At 37.7% G+C, this 19,346-nt stretch overlaps 1 protein-coding gene across 3 annotated transcripts; it reads left to right on the forward strand.

The window, feature by feature from the left end:
• The first annotated feature begins 95 nt into the window (after positions 1–95).
• On the forward strand, positions 96–18,393 carry TCAIM (T cell activation inhibitor, mitochondrial). Of its 3 annotated transcripts, none has more exons than XM_050326640.1 (11): positions 96–197; positions 2,421–2,496; positions 5,155–5,290; positions 5,827–5,980; positions 6,879–7,125; positions 8,734–8,856; positions 11,207–11,304; positions 12,898–12,989; positions 15,230–15,462; positions 15,976–16,107; positions 17,859–18,393. In XM_050326640.1, the coding sequence occupies exons 2-11, from the start codon at positions 2,468–2,470 to the stop codon at positions 18,082–18,084; spliced, it is 1,470 nt and encodes a 489-aa protein (XP_050182597.1). In that variant the 5' UTR covers positions 96–197; positions 2,421–2,467; the 3' UTR covers positions 18,085–18,393. The 3 variants fall into 3 exon arrangements, with proteins under 3 accessions (XP_050182597.1, XP_050182755.1, XP_050182670.1); XM_050326798.1 differs by having other exon boundaries at positions 15,982–16,107; XM_050326713.1 differs by lacking the exon at positions 96–197 and adding an exon at positions 317–335.
• The last annotated feature ends 953 nt before the right edge of the window (positions 18,394–19,346 follow it).

Here is a 19,346-nt window from a genome sequence, read left to right on the forward strand (position 1 = left end):
GCGCGAGCGGGGCTCGGCAGGGGAGCGCTGACCGCCCCCGGGCGGCACCGCCCCCTGCCGATGGCCACGCCCATCGTTCGGTGGTCACGCCCACCACTCGGCCCCGCCCCCGGCGGGAATTCCCGGTCCCGCCCCCTGCGGGGCCGTCGGCGGGGGCCATGGGGCCGAGCCCCGGTGGGCGCCGTCCGGCCGCGACGGTAAGCGGAACCGGGCCGGCGGTCTCGCCGCGCCTCTCCTCGAGGGGAGGTCAGGGGAGGAGGGGATCGGGGAAAGCAGCGCGACCTCACCGCCCTCCTGCTCGGGGGGCCCTCTCGGACAGCGGCGGCCGGAGGACGGTGCGAGGCCGAGCCCGGGCGGTGGGGGGGTGGCAGGGGTGTATGCTTTGAAACCGGGCCGGGCTCCGTGGCCCTGTCCCCGCCGGCGGGGCGGGGGGCTCGGGCCGGGGCCGGAGCGTGCCCGTGCGCCGGCACGCGCGGGCCGTACGTGCGTCTGGGCACGCGCGGGCCCGGCCGGCGGCACCGGCGGTCGGATCGGGCCGGGTCGGCGCCGCTCGGGTCCGTCCGGCGCGCTCGGCGCCGCTCGGGGCGGGCTCGGCTTGGCCGCACTCGGCTCGGCTCGGCTCGTCTGTCCCCGGCTCGAGCTCGCTTTGGCCGGACTCGTTTTGGTTCGGCTCTGCCCGTTCGGGTTCGGATCGGGATCGGTGGCCCCTTATCCCGCGCCTTGTTGTTGAAGGGTGCGAAAGGCCCACGAGTCGGGGACTGTCGGTTCTGCCGTTTTCTGGGAGCGCCTTTTCTCTAGTAAATCTTAAGGTGAATTCTACCAGGGCTCTGTTTTCAGCAGTTAAAACTGTCCCTGTGGTCAGGCCACTGTTTCCTCTCAAGCAGCGAGCGAGTCAGGTTGGCCCGAGCTTATTTTCTGAGCCGCTGTCATCTTGTTTACTTTCAGTCGTTTTCCTCGGTGCCGCCTCGGGTATATAGGTGAGCACCCGAAATAGACACCCTGGGCCCGAGGGGAGATAGCAGCGATGAGCAACGCCTTGTTGCCAAAGGGTTTTGCGAAGTGACTGCAACATAATTAATATTTTGTTCTATGTTAGGAATTGTCAGTGGCTTTGAGGGGGGTGCAGGCGAAACTTGGTCAAGACCAGGAGATTTTGGTTTTTAACTAAGCAGTGTACCAATTTCTAAGTGGTTAATAGAGCATTTGAAGCAAGAAACAATGATGCTTTTGTCTGGTTACATAAAGCGTCACCGCGGATTAAGTGAGATTGTTGGGGTTTTTTCCATCCTCTGCCCAAATGCCTGAAGCAAAAATTACAGAGAGAGAAGACTTTTATTACCAGAGAGCTTGTTAATGTATTTAACTTAGTGTATGATTAGGACTGTTGTTACGGACACTAAAAATGACATTATTACTGACATTATTAGCTGAAAATCAGAAGACAAAAATTATTGAGTATTCTGGGGTTATTTTAGCCCACCATATTTTTTTCTCTCACTATCTGTTTCTAGTAAAACAACCTCTTGGTTAAGTATATTTTTTATTAGTAAGTTGTAAAACTTCAAGTGTTTTGCAAGGAAGTCATTGGAACTGTCACGCTGTATTGGAACACGGATGGTGTTTCTCTGATAACTGCTCATCTCAGCTTTAAAACATCATACTTAGCAGGCATGTTGTTTTGAAAAGTGCACAGAGAAGTATTTTTTTTTTAAAGAGTGTGTGAAAACATAGAAGAAAACATTGCCAATAGAGAGCTTCCCTCATAATCTCTAATGATTAGGTGCATGTTTGCCCTCTGACATGCCCGGTGTTTTGTCAGTTGTTGGAAAACTCAGAGCTACAGTTGCATGGTGAAGAAGTTAGTGGTAAAAATTGCTAATTCATTTTTATGAATGCCAGCCAACGTTTGATAAAAGATTTCCAGGCACTGTTGTAAGACAATCACTTTCCCTTTGTTTTTATATTATGCTTCCAAAAAGTAGTTGGCATGTACATTTTAAAGTATTATCATTTGTTTGAGAGTTTCAAACTTAGTAAAAAATTACATGGAATTCTATGAGCTGGTGTGTGTTAGTGCTTAAGGAAAGCTTCTGGTTTTTTGTTTTTATTCAAAACAAACTTGAACATCAGGAAGAGCAGGACACATTGTCCACAGATAATTTTTAGGGTGTTTTTTTTTCCTAACTGGAATACCTTTAAATATTCATCCTCAAAGCAAAATACAGTAATAACTCTTAATGTTGGCAAGACTGAAAACATTCTTACACAAACCTTTAGATTTTATGTGTGGTTGTTCAGTTTTGTTTTACTGTTGTGACTTTGAAAGTTACCACTTTAGATTTAGAGAATGCACTGATAAGCAGCAGGGGAAAATAACCCTTTCCATTACTAAACAGGATTTTTTTTCCTTTTTTTTTAAGTGAGTTAGTGGATGGCTGAAATTTGGCTTGACTATTGAGTTGCTGAAATGTTTTGCTGCTTGAGAACCGTAAGAAGGTATGGCATGTTGCTGACTTAATTCATCTTTAGCATATGTATATGTGTGTATGTATGTTTTTGTATATGACTTGCATATATGTGAAACTGGTTTGGTATTTTTGTTTGGTGCTCATTTCTTCGATGTTCTCATCTTTACAGCTTGAAGCTTTCACCAGAGCATCCACAGTTGAAAATTCCCAAAAGCAATATGCCTGTCCTCCAGTGAGACCCTAAAAAGGCTCTCAACAAAACAAGGGGTTTAAAATAGCTTAATTATGAGAAGGGTTAGTCCAGATATGAATATGATGTCCAATATATTACTGCACTACTGAGTTATTAAAGCTCAGTGTTTCAAAATGTGTGAATATGTCTGTAACTATGAGCTTAATTTAGCCAAGGTTTTCAGTGCCAAAACTATAAACCAAAAAGTTAAGCTTCAGAGAGATGTGAAGAAAAAGAAAGCTGGAGGGAATTACTTAATCAATAAATTAAATCAGCCCTAGAGTGTGATTGCATAATGTGTTGTAGTAGAGATTGTGTTTCATGTCTTTCATGAAGTGGAGACGCTGTCCTCAAAGTGGTTTTGACCTTGCTTTTAATACAAAGCCTTTCTCTGCTCTTCAGATCTAAATGAACCTCTTGGAACAGTCCTTGTTCCTTGTGAGTGGAGCCGTAAACATCTTTCTTGCATTTTAGCTCTCTAAATCCATTTTAGTTCACTTATTTTGTCACTTCACTTGAAAGATGTCTCAGAGTTCTGTCTTTCACCTTCACTGAATGAATTCTTCCTTCTGTCACGCAGACTAATTTTGGCCTTTGAGCATTTCTCTTTTAAGCAAGTTCAAAATAGACTTCTGGCTGGAATCCTGAGCCTTCCTACTAGCATGACAGTGTTGTTTAGATACAAAACAAGGGAACTAAAGTTAGCCATGCTTGGCCATTTTTCTTTTAGAATAGCAGGTGGAACTTTATGATTAATAAACTTGGAAGTATGATTAATAGTTTCCATGTGTGTTCGAACTTTTTTCCTGAACTATGGGAAACAACATGCAGTGTAGCTTGACAGTGAATGTGGGAAATGGTGTATAAATAAGGTGAACAGTGAACTGAGCTCTTCTTCCTCCTGGCAAGGTCTAGGAGGATGTGAAATTTTTTGCATAGCTGTTACTCAAAACTGCTCTCAGATAGATAACTGATTAATTTACTATTTTTCCTTTGCTGGAAAGAATTTTTTTCCTTTTACTGTTCTGTGTCCATTTGCTAAAAAAAAAATCTGCTTTTTTTTTTTTTTTTTTGTCAGCAAGACAATTATTTTGGCCTTTTCACACCTAGGACATAGGACCAAGTGGACATGTACCCAGTGTGCTTTGCTTCCTTTCTTGCCAGGTCTACTAGAGATGTTTTTCCTGCATCACTGAGCACTGGTTATTTGGTCCAGGATGTTGAACAAATAAATAACTGTGAAACAGTCCTGCTAACTTTTATTAATAAAGTTAGTAGTTTTATGTGAATTGAAAGCACCTTTGTGACTAGTCTGCCATGTATTTAGGGTTTGCAGTTTGAATAATACTGTGAGGAGTGAAACAACATTCTAATGCTTAACAGAGCAGAGTCCCTGCCCTTCTGAGTTGCAAACTAAAGTAAACATTAATCACAGAAAATGGCCTGTTCTTTGTGTTAGCTTGTGAAATCAGCTGAAGGAGAAACGTATTATTGAATATTTACCAATTCACACTTTCTTGTTGCTTTTATATATACTGTCTCTTGGTAATCACTTTGCTAAACCTGAATATCACCTTTGAGCTGTGGCAGGAAATTTTGTTAGTCTTTAATGTAGAACTTGGTTTTCTTTCCATTTCAGTCCTATGTTACACAAGTGTGCTCGTTATAGAACTGTTGTTTAATTTCTGCATAATTGCAGGTATTGAATAATTTGTGCTTTCTGAGCTTCGTAGAACTTCTTCAGCTCAATTTTTCCTTCTAATCTTAGGTGAAGGAATCTTTGTTTCCTACCATTGAAACTTCTTTAGTCCTTGATTCTTCTAATTCAGTGAAGATTGAAGGGAGAATAAGTATTGTCTTTTTATTTGATGTTTTCTACAAAAGGGTGTTTAAGAAAGTAGGTGGGAGTTTTTTGTTGTTTTTGTTTTTGTTTTTTGTAATGGACACAAATATGGGAAACCCAGAAACTAATGTAGAACTTTTTTTGACTGAATTGTGATGATTATTCCTGGGTAAAATCTAATATTCTTTTGGCACTGCTTGAAAAATACTAGGTTTGGCTTTTAACGTGGAGGTTTGAAAATATATAAGGTCTAGCTTTTAAGAGCGGTATCAGCAATACCTACAAAAAATACCACTAAAACCAGTATTTGCAATTTGTGCTTCTTGACTGGGGAATTTTTCTCTGAGAAAGAAGAAGGAGAAGTTACTGTACTTATTTACATGTCTTTAATCAGCCATTAGCATCCACCATCTCTAGAACCTGTTGGATTGGGTCTGTCGAAATACAGCTTTGTGAATCCTAAGGGGGAAAATCCAGAACTCAGACTTCTGATATCAATTTAAATTATACTTGCAGTTGTGAACATTTACTCAATTCTGTCACATTCTAATGTAGTTTGTTTTGTCACTTGATTGGTTACATCTTACGTAAATATTTTATTACTTTATTAGGTTATGTCTGGACAAGATATTGCTACAGTGTGTTCTTCAGGCAAGAACTTTGTCAGGAGCTGATGCCATCAATGCTCTCAGACCTTTCTATTTTGCTGTACATCCAGATTTCTTTGGCCAGCATCCCAAAGAGAGGGTAAAAATCTTTTAGTATGCTTTCTTTGTAAATATTTCATATATCAAGGATGGAAATTTTCTAGTTTTCCTGCTCTCAGAGAGACAAACTTGGTGTTAGAATTTAATATGGTTGTTACCACGGAACAAAAAGATGCACTTCCTTTATTTTTAGCAAGGATAGGGCCCTTAAACATCCTAAATACTATTTATTACTCATATTTTCTAATTGTTCTAAATAAAATACTGAATTCTACTATTTTATAATACGTACTACTTTATTACTTTGAAATGCTGTGCATTATATTTGAATCGGTGGATTTCTTTACACCTGAAAGCCTTAAATGTGGTTTGGGAATGTACAAGTATGTACATCATACAGATTTATTCATGCAAGAGAATTGGTAATGCTAAGAATATGAACTGTATAGCTACTTGCTAAGAGCAACTGGCATTTTGTGAAAACTAATTCTGACTGTAAGATTAAAAAGGTTTAAATGAAAAATTACGAAATTCATCATCTGTAATGTTTTTTTGTTTGTTTTTGTTTTTAAATAGGAAGTAAATGAAAACTCTCTGAAGAGGTTAAATGGCTACTTGGAGAACCTACAGAAACCAGGATTTCGTTACTTGAAGCCAACTCAGCTTACTTTTTATGTAAGAGAAACAGAACCAAACTCTTCTAATGTTCAAGAATCCTTCAGTGCTTCAGGTGCTTTTATATCGTGCAGAATGTATCTTCCTGTATTTAAATTCTTTCTGACCATTACTTAGCCTTGTGCAGTCATAAAGACTTCTCAACTGAACAAAATCCTGTCAAACCATGAAAATATGTATTAGGTCAGACAACTGGGACCATCCCAAGTAATTAAACATCTTAAGCTTTTAAAAGCATTGAAAGAATGAGACATTACAGAGTTGAGGTCAAGTTACAGTAGGAGCAAGTAAAAAACATAGGTAGATGTAAATGATAATTTTTCTGCTTTTAATACCATTGTCATGTTTAACTGGAACAACAGTTGGGTCCTTGTCCTCATTGCAATTAACACGTAGTACACAATATCAGGATACTTGTAGGATCAGAAGGAACTTATTCTGTAAAGAAAAGCTGTATAATATCTATAGCTTCAGTTTACCATGCTGTCTCTTACCTTTGAGACTACAAAAAATATTGCCAAATTTGGAATATTGTTTATGGTTAATTTTATTTGTCTCTGGTGTAGCAATATGCCTTACCTAACAGATGAGTTTTGCATTCTATATCCTGACAGTTAAAACACTCGAGCAAATTGTGAGGGACCCAAGTGCTACGTCCTAGAAAATAAAATCATACTGTTTTTCAAGAAAATAGTAGTTTTATGTTCAGTCTACTTAATGTAACATTTGAAGTGGAAGCTGTCTTTTGCTCTTGAGTCAAAAGCTTGCCTTTTAACAGGGCAGTTTGGCCCAGAGACATAGTTAAACTGCACATAAATTTTGCAGTGAGTACTGAAATAACAGTATCATAACAGTTTCCAACTATCTGTGCCTTGTTTGGTTTCTCGTGTAAGAGGAGAGAAATGTGAATGCATTTTAAATAATTTTAATTAAATAATACTTGTATTTTGCAGGGTTTCGAGCAGTCAGTTTTACGTTACGTACTAGGGATCTCCTGAGCACAGTATTAGATATTCTCAACTCCTGCAGTTTATCTACAGAGCATATTCAAAACTTGAATGTGCATTCTCAGCCACACAAGAAAGCAAAAAGCACAGTGAACAGACCTATCAAATGGGATAAGACTTATTATTCGTTTACTGGATTCAAGGATCCTGAGGAGGAACTAGAACAAGCCCAGAGAATGGAAACAACTTTAATGTATGTAATGCTTTCATTGAATGAAAATTTTGTAACCTAAATTTGTCTTATTCTAATGCCAAGTTCTTAAAAGACAAGCAATAAGCATTATGAACAATAAAAAACTTTATTGTCCAACATGTAATTTTGTCATGCTTTTTATAATTAAAGAGAGTTCTAGTGAGCTCCTGGGATAACTGTAATGCCAGCTAAGCTGAGGCATTCTTCTGTCTTTGCCCAGCAGTCATGTTTGGTCAATCCAGTTTTTGTTCATTTAGTTTTTCAGATTTGTGGAATACTGGTGGCAGTTCAGAAGGAGACAGAAGGTCCACTTGCTCCAAATAGCTTTTTACCTCTTACAGTACTTCTAACTGTGGCTCCTAACTTGATTGTTACTCTTTCATTATCATGTTCTGGTGGGGGTGGGAGATAATACATGAAAACCAAGGTTAAAAGGTTTTAATTTGCCAGATATCTTGGTGTTGTGGTCCTCATTTGTTGTTCAGCATGCCAGCCTTAATATTTAAATTGATGCAGTTATAAATACTGAACTAGCATTAAATGTAGCATGTTGTGTGTTAGAAGTTGGTGCTGATTTTGGGACACATACACATTTTGTGGCCTTGAAAAACTTTTTGGAACTTTGTGCCATTTGAAATGAATGAAGGACTGTGTTGGAAGGATCTTCAGAGCAAAGCATACCCCTCGTCCTGCATACCACCTCACAAATAAAGCTGCTGTAACATGTGCAATTGTAAAACACTTAACTGAGATTTAACATACTAGGGAATATTTTTCCTTAGTTTTACACATATACAGGAAATGCCATGAACAGTTACATATTAACAGTCTCCTTTTAATTAATACCTATCCGTTTGGCATTGGTCCTCTCTTTTGACTTGAGTTTGAATTTTTTTGCTTAGAATACAGTATGAGAATGGAAGTATTTGTAAAAAAAAGAGTATGAAAATAAGTTTATGCTATGAACAAAGGCTAAATCTCTTAAAGAGTAACCCTATAAGTAGAATTGTTTATTGATTGAAATTTTAGATGTACTCAGTGAGTCCTGTTTGTCTGGTTGTAATTATTGGCAAAAAAAACTATAAAACTTTGACCTGTTTAATCTATGTCCATGTCAGCTCTGTAAAAGTTACCTAACCTAACCCTCTAGTACCACCTCTTGTGTTTGATAGTCTGCTGTGATCACTTTGGTTGGGTTTTTCGTTGGGCTTTGTTGTGACTTTTTTTTTAAGGGCAGATTCATGGAAGCTTCTTTCATTAAAGCACAAAGTTCTGAAGCTGCCCCCTGAAGTCACACTGATCTGCTGCTCTACCCCTCTCATACCTTAAAGTCTTAGAGTTCACACTGTCAGTGTCTTTTGGTTCAGTTTGATTCCCTAGTCCCCTTCAAAGACATTAAGTGCCAGGTTTTCCTTTGTAGATATCTTCAGGTGCAGCATTCAACAATTTCAGTTTCTATCCTCTATTTAAAAAAAAAATCCCTTTACCTTTAATTTGAAATAAAACCTTTTTACGTTAGCAGTTAAAATTCAGTTACCTGTACTGTTTGAATGAAAGGTAATACAGCAGCATGCTTCTACTGTTGAGCTTTTTTTCCTCCTCTTTCAGATCCTGGCTGGATGATAATGGAGCAAGTGCAGTAAAAAAGCTGAAAAAGAGTTTACCGCTTAGGAAAGAACTAGAACGTTTAAAATTTGAACTTTGTCATGAACTCCAGCTCTCAGATATCAGGTAATAAATTAGATCAGTTGGACTTGGATTAAGACAATCAAAGCAAGGAAGTGTTACCTAATTCTACGCCATGAGGTTTAAAGACTTGTTGCAGCAAAAAAGCTATATTTCGTAGATGAAAAAGTGTTATTGCATTGAATATTTTTGTTGAAGAATTCTTTTGGGACAAAAGTTACAATCTGCTCCAAGAGATCTCGTATTTGTAAGTAAAATTGTAGACTCCAGCTGAGGCAAACACATAAATAGAAATAGAATCTGTCCATATGTGTTAGTTTGGGTGGTGTTTTGCTGGTTAAAATTGCTTTTCCTGAATTCAAGTTAATATCTACAAAGATCACTAGTCTGGCAGTGAAATGCAACTTTGCACTTTGTACGTATTGTGTGAATGATTAATAAAAATGTTCTTTCTAGTGCTTTGTTTCCCACCCTCCAGAGTAGGAGGAGATTTGTTTCTTTGGAGGGCTGAGTACAGCTGAAGATTTTGATTCTTCAGAATATTTTCCAGAAAATAATTTGCAATCCCTTTCTAAATTTTGTGCCTTTGACTGAGGATATTCTGAAGTGAGATATTGAGGGTGGGAAAGTGGCAGTGAAGGTGTTCACCAATGGAAAAACTAACTTTGGGGGATTATTTCAAGGGCTAGTCTGTTAAGTTCTGTTTTTAAAACAAGGAAAATAGAGAGTTGGAGGCTCTGAAACCATGCTTTTGTCCTTTCACCCTGTAGAAGGTCCTGGCTTCCTTTAAGCTGAAGCCAGTTTTTTTGAACACAATTTCTAATCCTCTGCAACTGTGCTGTGGTGAGGGTTTTTAAGATTCTGAAACAGTCTTCAGTATTAAACTCGTGCGTTTGATTTTATTCATTGCTTATATCTAATTTTCTTATAGTTTATGCTTTTAAAATTCACTAAAACTATTGTGTTCCATGCAGAGTTATTAACCTTCCGTGAGTTATATTGTTATAATTCAGAAAAGAATGTGCGTGTTGGAAATCTGACAAACCAGTATCTTAATAGGAAACTATTACTTGTGATCCTGCAACCTAATGCCAGTGTTCACAGAGGTCTGAGAAATAACTGGGTCATTGGCTTTACTGCGTGTATAAGTTTAGGACAGCTGAAGAGATGCCACCTTTTTACATTCCTATCTGGTGCTACTGAAAGCAAAGTGATATTGCTAGGTAATAGTTAAGTAGTTATTTGAATTACTTGGATTAGATTAAATTGCCTCACAAGTGCTGTGGCGTAGTGCCATTTCCTGCATCCCGAAGAGTGAGGTTTTGCCAGTTAAGTTTCCCCAAATGAGATAATGTGGGTTGACCCCAGCCAGCAGTTAAGTCCCCACACAGCCACTTGATACACGCTGAGCGCGAGGGGAGAAAGAGAAAGGGAAGAGCAAAACCAACAAAATTTGTGGATTAGAGTAGAAGTTTTAATAGTGAAGCAAAGCTGTGAGTTCATGCAAAGCAAAAGGAGGAATTAATTAATTGTTCCCCTGTGGGAGGCAGGTGTTTAACCCATTATGGAAGGCAGGGCCTCAGTATGTGTAATGCTTGCTTGGGAAGACAAACACCATAATCAAGAGGATCCCCCCTTCCTTCTCTGTTCCCAATGCATTTATTGCTGAACACAACATACAGTCTGGAATAACCCTTTGGTTAGTTGGAGTCACCTGTCATGATTTTGTCCCCTCTCAGCATCTTGCCCACCCCAACCTGCTTGCTGATGCTTGGGGGGCAGAGTTGGAAGAAAAAGTGAAGACCTGGACAGTGAGCCAGCACTTCACAAAATATTGGTGTGTTCTGATCACTAATAAAAAATACAAAAGATGGGTGCTGTGAAGAAAATGAACTCAATTCCAGACAGACCCAGTACAACAAAGGAATAGTAATTTCCTACTTTGAGACAGTTTTATATCAGCTCTATAAAAGGGTGTATTTTTTCAATACACCAGGACAACTTCACAATTTAAAATTTTTTTGCAATGTAGTTAGAAATCTGATCTGTCTGTGATAGAAAAGATGTCAGAACCGCATATATTAAAGTCACCAAGGTAACACCTGGCTCCTGTATGGTTTAACAAAAATTACTCCACTGTAAAATATAAATAATACATAGCAACTTTCCACTGGAATCATAGTAATGTTTGGGGCTAGGAACTCAAAAAAAAAAACCCACCTTAGATACTGTATTTGCTCCTCTGGACAAACATTACACAGTGTGCAAACAAACCGCATGCTCCATGACTGAGCCAAATACTGAGTTGTCTGTCACTGTTTTCTTACTAACTTAAGTGATTTTTTTTTTTTAATGATATTGAGAATTAAATGCTTTCAATTATATTTTTATGTAGGTGGCAGAGAAGCTGGGGTATTGCTCACCGCTGTAGCCAACTACACAGTCTAGCTCGGTTAGTCCAACAGCGACCTGAAGTATTAAAGAATGTTAAAGGTATTTCTGTTGCTTGTTTCATATATCCTAATGTAGAATTCATTTAGAGATGAGCATGGGTCTTCTGTGACAACAGAGCTCCAGTTCTTTTCATAAATGCCTTTCGTAACTGCAAAAACAAACTTGCCAGGCTTACTGAAAAGCTGGTGAGAACTTTTAAGCTACTGGGTTTTTTTTTAATGTGGCCTTGCCTTATAGTATATTCACTACACTCAGCTTATAGTTTAACAAATGCAAACAGAGTGAGTTGAAGGCACCAGACTTAATATTAACAATGAAGGTAAAAAATCTAGTCTGAACCTCTGAAAAGGTGGAGACTGTTACCCATGGTAGATCCAAAACAAAAATGTGAGGAGCTCTGTAAGTCATTATAAGGAGGTCTTATAAGAATACCTTTAAAATTGTATGTTTTCTCTTCTTGCCTGTGTTCCATAAAATAACTATATTAAAGTCTGTATTTTCTCAAGAAAAACTAAAATATTCTGTAAACCTGACCTGCCATTCCTCTCATACAGCTGTTTGACGTGTGGCAGTAGCTCTTTTCCTCTAATTGTAATTCCACATTTTATGCCTGTCTGCAGATAGTCAGTTTTAAGATGCTTTCATTTGAGGGTTCACCTAATCCTTTGTCAAAAGACAGCAGGTAGGACAATAAGTAGTAGTTTTAAATTGTATCAGGTTTCAAATTAGTTTCTTTTCCTAAGCATGCTAAGGATTTAAAGTGCTGGAGAAATCTGTCTTGTGAACCAGTTGTAGTCTCCATCTTTGAAGATCTTTAATAATACACTGGACAAATACCTGTCAGTAATTATAAAGGTACAGTTGATCTTGCCTTAGGGTACAAGAATGGACTTAGATGCCTTAAAGTCAGTGTTAGTCTTTCTTTGGGATTTTGGAAAACTGATTTCTGAGACCAAGAGTTTCCCTTTAAGCCTTGTCTTGTAGATTAATACATCACACTGAGGACTTTTGTGGAAGCTTATTTTGATAAATAGTTGCCTGTGCTCTTAACCCTAAAGAATTTTTGAGGATCTTTGTACTTCACTTAAAACACCATTCTCAGACTCAAAACTGATTTATCACCCTAAAAATACACACAGAATTATCCTTTTCTGTTGTCTCTATTTTTTCTTTAAAAGAAGAGTGAAAATCTAATGTGAAATGAAAATTCTTACGGCCTGCATGTTACAGAGAGTTCTGTGAAAGTAGTGTTGAATGGCTGTGCTAATAGTTCTTTGACCAACTTTTACCTTACTTATGTATACTTTAGGCATATAACGTTTCCTACTGTATATATTGTTTGTACAGATTCTTTGAATATGCTATCTACTGAGATTTTTTCTTTATTTAAAAAGTAGTCATAAGAAAAAAATCCACGTATCTAAAAAACTATCAAGTTCAAACCAGGAGAAGGCAAATGCTAAGTCAGGTTTGTATGAAGAAAATTTCTTAAACTAGACTTCTCAAGAATCTCTCTCAAACTTTGAGAATAACAAAGAATAACATCTACTCATGTGCATTTGTGCTGCAGAAATACATTGTGGGACTTATTGCAGTAATCCAAATTACTAAAGAGCTTTGTTCAATCTGTAGGGCACACGGTGGTATTTACAGACTGCTCGGGTATGAGTGCAGCAGGACACATAATGCTGGGGACCATGGATGTTCACCATCACTGGACCAAAGTAAGAGGATTTCAAAGTAAATGATAATGCCTTTTGTCATGACATCCTTTTTTACAAAAAAAATACTAATGGGTGCAGATAAATGATGAGTAATTTAAAGCAAACAGTTAACTGTTATGTTTAGCATCACTGCATTCTAAATTTAATCCTGTGTATGCTGTTACTTGGAGCCCCTGGTGGTCTAGTGGTAAAGGCGCCACTATCACCGTGGAGACCCGGGTTCGATTCCCGGTCAGGGCCACTCCCGGGCAGGTGGGGCTCGTTAGCTCTTAAAGGCAACCCACCTACGTCCTAAGGACCTCGCTGCCACCGTCCAAGCTCGCTTGGCCCCGGCAGATGAACCTTAGGATTAAAGGGTGGGCTCAGTTCCGCGCACACTGTGTCTCACCTAAAAAATCCAATGCGCAGGCTGGAAGGTGGAAAGACCTTCCCCGGATCTTCGCTAGCGAAGACTGGCCATTATTTATGCTGTTACTAACAGCAATCTTTGTCAGATCTTTACTTCTGCTTTCATTAGCAAGTCAGTACTACTCCTGATTAGATACAAAGAAAACTAATTTGTTATGCACCGTTCCAGTCTGTGCAGCAAGCACTGGCAGAATATTTCGTGATCCATAAAGAGGTCATTTCCATGAAGAACTAATGAATTTTATTCAGATTTTTTGTAAATATGAGATTTAAAGGGAATTGTGAACTGGTGATTTCAGTCAATGACTACTAACCAACCCTGTCACTCCATTTTGTTCTTTTAGCCAGATGTTGCAGAAATTTTTCTTTAGTGACTATGTCAGTTCTGCTGCTAATTGTGTAAAGTTCAGTTGATAAGCTTTCTGGCATTCTAAATGACAAAGTATTATATGCAAAGAATAAAAAATTAAATTTGTAGTGATATTAACATTGTCACTTAAGTAATTTTTCTTTAACCTTGGTTGCTGAAATATTATGGATAATTCTATCAAAAAATACTTTCTTGTAAAGGAGATAATTCATGGACTTTCATAGTAGGAAATTTCACCCTGCTAGAATATGAGAATATTCTATTTCTGTAGTCCAGTCAGTGAATAATATGAAAACTTGACTCTCAGTCTTCTTTCTCTGGTGGTTGCCTATACATGTGTCACTGAGGGAGAGAACAAACTATGGTTTGTTACTGTGAATGATTTACTAAGACCTTAAATGAGAAACTAGAATTTAATAAAAAACTTTCTAGTCTGAGATTTGAGAGTGTTGATAGTCATTGGAATAAAAGTGTTCTGATGAATTCTAAAATAAACTCTTATCTTCCTTGAAAAGAAAAATGCTCTGTCTTTCTAACTTTGCCAAGGGTTTCTCAGAGGAGGTCATATATCTACACAAAATGCCATGTAGATGGGACAATGTGTGTAGTTAGTTGTAGTGGTGGTACAAAAGAAAGGTATAAGTTTGAACCTAAAATCAAAGGCTTTTTATTTTAAAACGCACTGAAGGTCATGTGAAATGTTACATAGAAAAAGTCAGTGAAAATCTTGATGGGGATGATTTGGTTTTTAGATGGCATAATTGTCCAATTCTGCCCCATTTTAGAAAACAGTCTAAAGTGCTAACACATTTTGTTACTAATTACTAGAAGAAGGAAGCAGTAGGATATTGTCCAAGTCAGTCTCTAGAATGCTTCGTCAGAAGTACAACATTTGAAGGATTTATGCCTTTTTTCTCGGTAATAAATGCAAATGCTGAACCAATAAATTTTATTGTGCCAAAAGCTGTTCTGCTTCTGTTACTCTCCTGTGTTTTTTAAAGAGATGTTCTGAAATCACTTGGCTTGTTCCAGGAGCAGCTTTTTTTTTTTAAATGGAAAACTACATTATAGTAATAACAGGGTAGATGGTAAGTAGTGACAATTGTTTGAGGAACAGCTCTACCACTATAACTGTGGTGATAAATGCTTTATTTTGGCTTTAGATTATATTTTTTTTATCTGGGACTGTTAATTTATATATATATAGAGGACATTCATCCATGTTTTTATGCCCTCTTGGTGCCTTTATAGTATAAATATGAAAAATACTTACAATCTTAGTCCCAAATGTATATATTTGATATTTCTCAATTTTGGCATTCTTTAATTTTATTTTTTTCCCCTTGAGTTCTGTATTTGCATTGTTAAGTGTCTCTTTTATAGTTTTTTGTTATTTTTTTAATTTATTAAATTTAATTTTATGCTCTGTGACATAGGAGGTGTTTTTTGTCTGTGTACACAGATTTTTGAGAGATTGCCAAATTATTATAAGCTTCAAAAAAGGCTGCTGTTCTTGGAAGATCGGATAAGCGAACTTCTGGGAGGCATACAAGTCATATATATTGAAGAACTGCAACCTTTGTTGACTCTAGAAGAGTACTACGAGACTCTGAACGCTTTCTATAATAAATTACGTGACAGTAGACTGCCTTTTCATCCTCGCAGTCTGCGAGGTTTGCAAATGATCCTGGAAAGGTAGGTGTTTGCAGGAAAGGTTTTTTTTGGTTTTGTTTTTTTTTTTTTTTTTTGGTACTCTGATTATTGCTCTCGCTAAGAAGAAAAGTAATATAATCTCAGATTTTCATTATGTCAAAGTCGTTTTGTTTCTGAAGGTTTTAAGTGCATTTTTGTGGGTTAAGAAGGAATCAGACTGAAGAAAATCCTGCTTAATTTCTTTCAAGTTGGACTCAAAGTTCTCTTTATTTTTTCAGTGTTGTGCTGGGGTAAATCAAAAGTTTTGTGCTCTCGTGCTGGTGTTCATATTTTTTAAGTATTGTTGTCAGTTGATTCTGAAATGTAGTTTTAAAAATAATTATGTATTATGTTTCTGAAGACTCATGAACCAAACTTGATTAGTTTTTTACCAATTATTCTGATAGTGATTAATTTATATTCTTTTATCTTCAGAATTCATTCTGAAAGTAATTAATGAAAATACTTCCATTAAAAAATTATTCCTTGTTCTTTACTTCCATCATGTTTCATAAGTGACAGATATGCACCAAGCTTACATGAATTTGGACACTTTATGATCCCGACGGTCTGCGATCCAGTAGCTCTTCAATGGTTTATTATTGCCAAAGCACAGGAAGCAAGAGAGAATCTGAAAAGAAAGGAGGAGTAAGTGTTCGTGTAACTTGATACATTTTGGCTCATTAAAATCTTTGCATGTCATGTTTTTTATTTGGAGAAGGAGGAGAACTTTGAAGAACGTATTAATACTCTTCTGGTGGAAAAAATCTTCTGTTTATAAAATAGAACTTTAACCATCAGCTTTACTAAGTGAAGAATTACAACATTCAGTGAACACAAAACAGCTGTTAGAAAATACCGTCCTTCACCTTGTAGAAACTTTATTCAGATATAAAAGATCTTTGCTTACAAGACAAAATTGCATAATTTTTTTACAATTACTTTCCAAAGGGGAGGTGTTTTTGTTTTTTTTTTTTTTAAGGAAGACACCTTTTAATTGGATTAGATAAGCAACAACTTCTATTAATGTTAATTGCAATGTGCTAAAAAGCAGTAAAATCTAAAATAAAAATATTGAGACAGCTACAGAATCATTACTTGTAGTTGTTTGTCAGTTAGTTTAGAAAAAGGTTAGTTAGCACCTAACAAGGGGTTCTCCCTGTGTGCAGCTAAGTTGAATTCCTTCAAGGGAGCCTGAGGTTTCACAGAACAGGAAAGCTTGTGCCTCGGTATTAGGGAAGGCACTCAGGAGGGTGATGCGGATATGGTCCACAGAGAGGACAGGCTTGCCCTAGGTTAACTCACCATCTCAGTTCATCCCTGACTACCAGAGGTGGACTGGGCTCTTGTACAGTGATCTGAGTGCTTCAGCAGAGCACAGTGCTGTGCAAGTACACTGAGATCCCATCCTGAGCTGTGGAAAGAGTGGTGGCGAGGCCCTACACTAGTATTTTCATGTGTTTTCAGTAGCTGTGTCCGTGCTTAGCTTGGGCTGATTCACCTCCCCAGTCTAGCACAGGGTCTGTGTTGTAGGGCAGCACTGGTGCTGTTTCTGTAGCCAGACTGGCTGGAAAGTACAGCTGTGTTAGCGTGTCACAGTGCCTGAGCTAGTGAGACTTGCTGAGCCTGAACTACCTGCATTAGTTGATCAGTCACAGCTCCAGTGACTTCATTAACTCTACATGTTAGCTTTATTTCTGAGTAGGTCGAGTTTGCCATGTGGTGTCTTATCACTCTAGGGTGAAATAAAAAAAAATCATCTACAAACTATGAATTCAGTATTCTTAGAATCATCTAGGTTGGAAAAGACCTTTAAGATTGTCAGGTCCAACTGGATTCATATAATTCTGCATTTAGGAAGTTACTAACACATCTGATGTGCATCAGTTGACTGTACCTATCAACTGCTGGTTTTGATGACATACAGAGTACTGGTGTAATTATGAACATGAGAATAATTACGAACATGATCTTATACTTCAAACTTACACTTTCATTATTTAAGTACTTGCATTCCTTACATTAAAAATGGAACTTTATAGGATTTTTATTCTGGTATTTTTCCCTGTTACTTAGTAAGCAAAAAGATGTCATGGTGCAGGCTTTCAAATGTGACTCCCTGGGCATGCTTTTGCCCATAGTCATGGAAGAATGTTCAGTCTGACCTCTGAGTAGACACAGGTATCAGCCTGCACAAAAATCTCAGCTCTCCCAACTGTACATTAATTGATACTTTGTTTACATGCATATAACCTACTTATTTCATTATTTCCTATTTTAATATATATTCAGTATATATTGAAATGCTTATTTCTAGGTGATTTGGTGTTTGGTTTGTTGTTTTTTTTTTAAGATGCTAAGTTCTAACTTTGTCACTGTGTGTTGCCTTCGTTTGCTAGGATGATGATTACAGAAAAAGAGCTAATCGATACTTCCACTGAAAAATTCTCTTTGGACCGGCTGTATAAGGAGCCGAGTGTTTCCAGTGCACAGATGATAGATTGTTGTAAGCGGCTTCTGGAAGAATCGCTGCCATACCTACAAGGCATGCACCTTTGCATTTCACATTTCTACTCTGTGCTGCAGGATGGAGACCTATGTATACCTTGGAACTGGAAAAACTGAGGGACATATCTGATAATCAGATGAATTGTTTATTTTCTGTAAGAGGTTATAAATATGAATGTTTTTAAGAGTAAATTATTTAAATCTGTATTTTGATATCAGTATTCAACATACAAATTTTCTTCCAGCTGCTGCTCAAGAAGGAGTGGAGTCCTAGACAATTTGCACAAGGCACAGTATTGGTAGTTCTGAAAAAGGCATTTGTACATAATCCATACTACTGTAGAAGTCCCAGTGTATGTTAGCAGTTGTGAAACTGCATTTTTGTAGTGAATTCTGAAAATACATTAAATTGTGAGTCTGCAAAAATGTGCATGTGTATTTTTGATATACATGAATATTGCCAGATAGGTCACCTTTAAGAGTGTGCTATTCAAGCCAGACATTATATGTTATCTTAAGGGATTCACTGAATGCAGAAGTTCAGTACAAAATTAATCTATTGGCAATGTTGGCACTTCCTACTGCTGCCTATTACTGAATTAGGAAAATGGAAAAAAGCAAGGGAAAAACAACAGATTATTTCTACCTTGCTGAAGAAAGCAGTATGTTAACTTGGTCTCTACAGCAGAGTTTCATATGCTGGTCCAACAGTGTTGCCGTAGAATTCCAAAATACGGCAGTTGTACTGTCTGCAGTTACTTTAAAGCAGATGTCATTCTCTTTTTGTTTTCCAGCATTTGCTCCATAAATACAGACAATCCTCTTTACTTACACTATAACAGATTGCAAATCCCATTCACAACACTTAAAACCTGAGTAGTTTAATGTGACATCTAAGGAAAGGAAGCGTTGATTTGTGTGGGATTGTCTGCAAGGGTAAGTATTTCTCAGTAAGAACAAGGAGTTTGCAGTACAGCAAATGGATCTTTACTGGTACTTTATTCCTTGAAAAAAACCATGAAATAAAGTGTGAATGTATGTCAACACTTTTTCATTGTAATACATGCCAAGATGCATTTTGGTATTTGGATTACTACTTTACAAAATATCTTTTGAGAAACACCAACTGCTTCACATTTCTGCACTTGAATTCATCATAACTGGCAAAAAAAAAAGAGGAATTGTCAAATGCCTACTTGCCTTGGCTTTGTATTGAGCAGGGAAGTTATTGTGGTTCTCTGTTTTTCTCCTGTTGAAAGGCTCAGTGTCACGTTGTTTGATATGTTGTCAAACTTAAAACAAAAACCCTCACTGTGATCTCAAGTGTGTGTTTTAAAACATTGAGGCAGAAGCTAGGACTTTTTCAGACCTTTAATTCA

This window comes from Myiozetetes cayanensis, unplaced genomic scaffold (genome assembly GCF_022539395.1).
Source record: "Myiozetetes cayanensis isolate MyiCay16 unplaced genomic scaffold, myiCay2020 scf1, whole genome shotgun sequence".
Taxonomy (NCBI): Eukaryota; Metazoa; Chordata; class Aves; order Passeriformes; family Tyrannidae; genus Myiozetetes; species Myiozetetes cayanensis.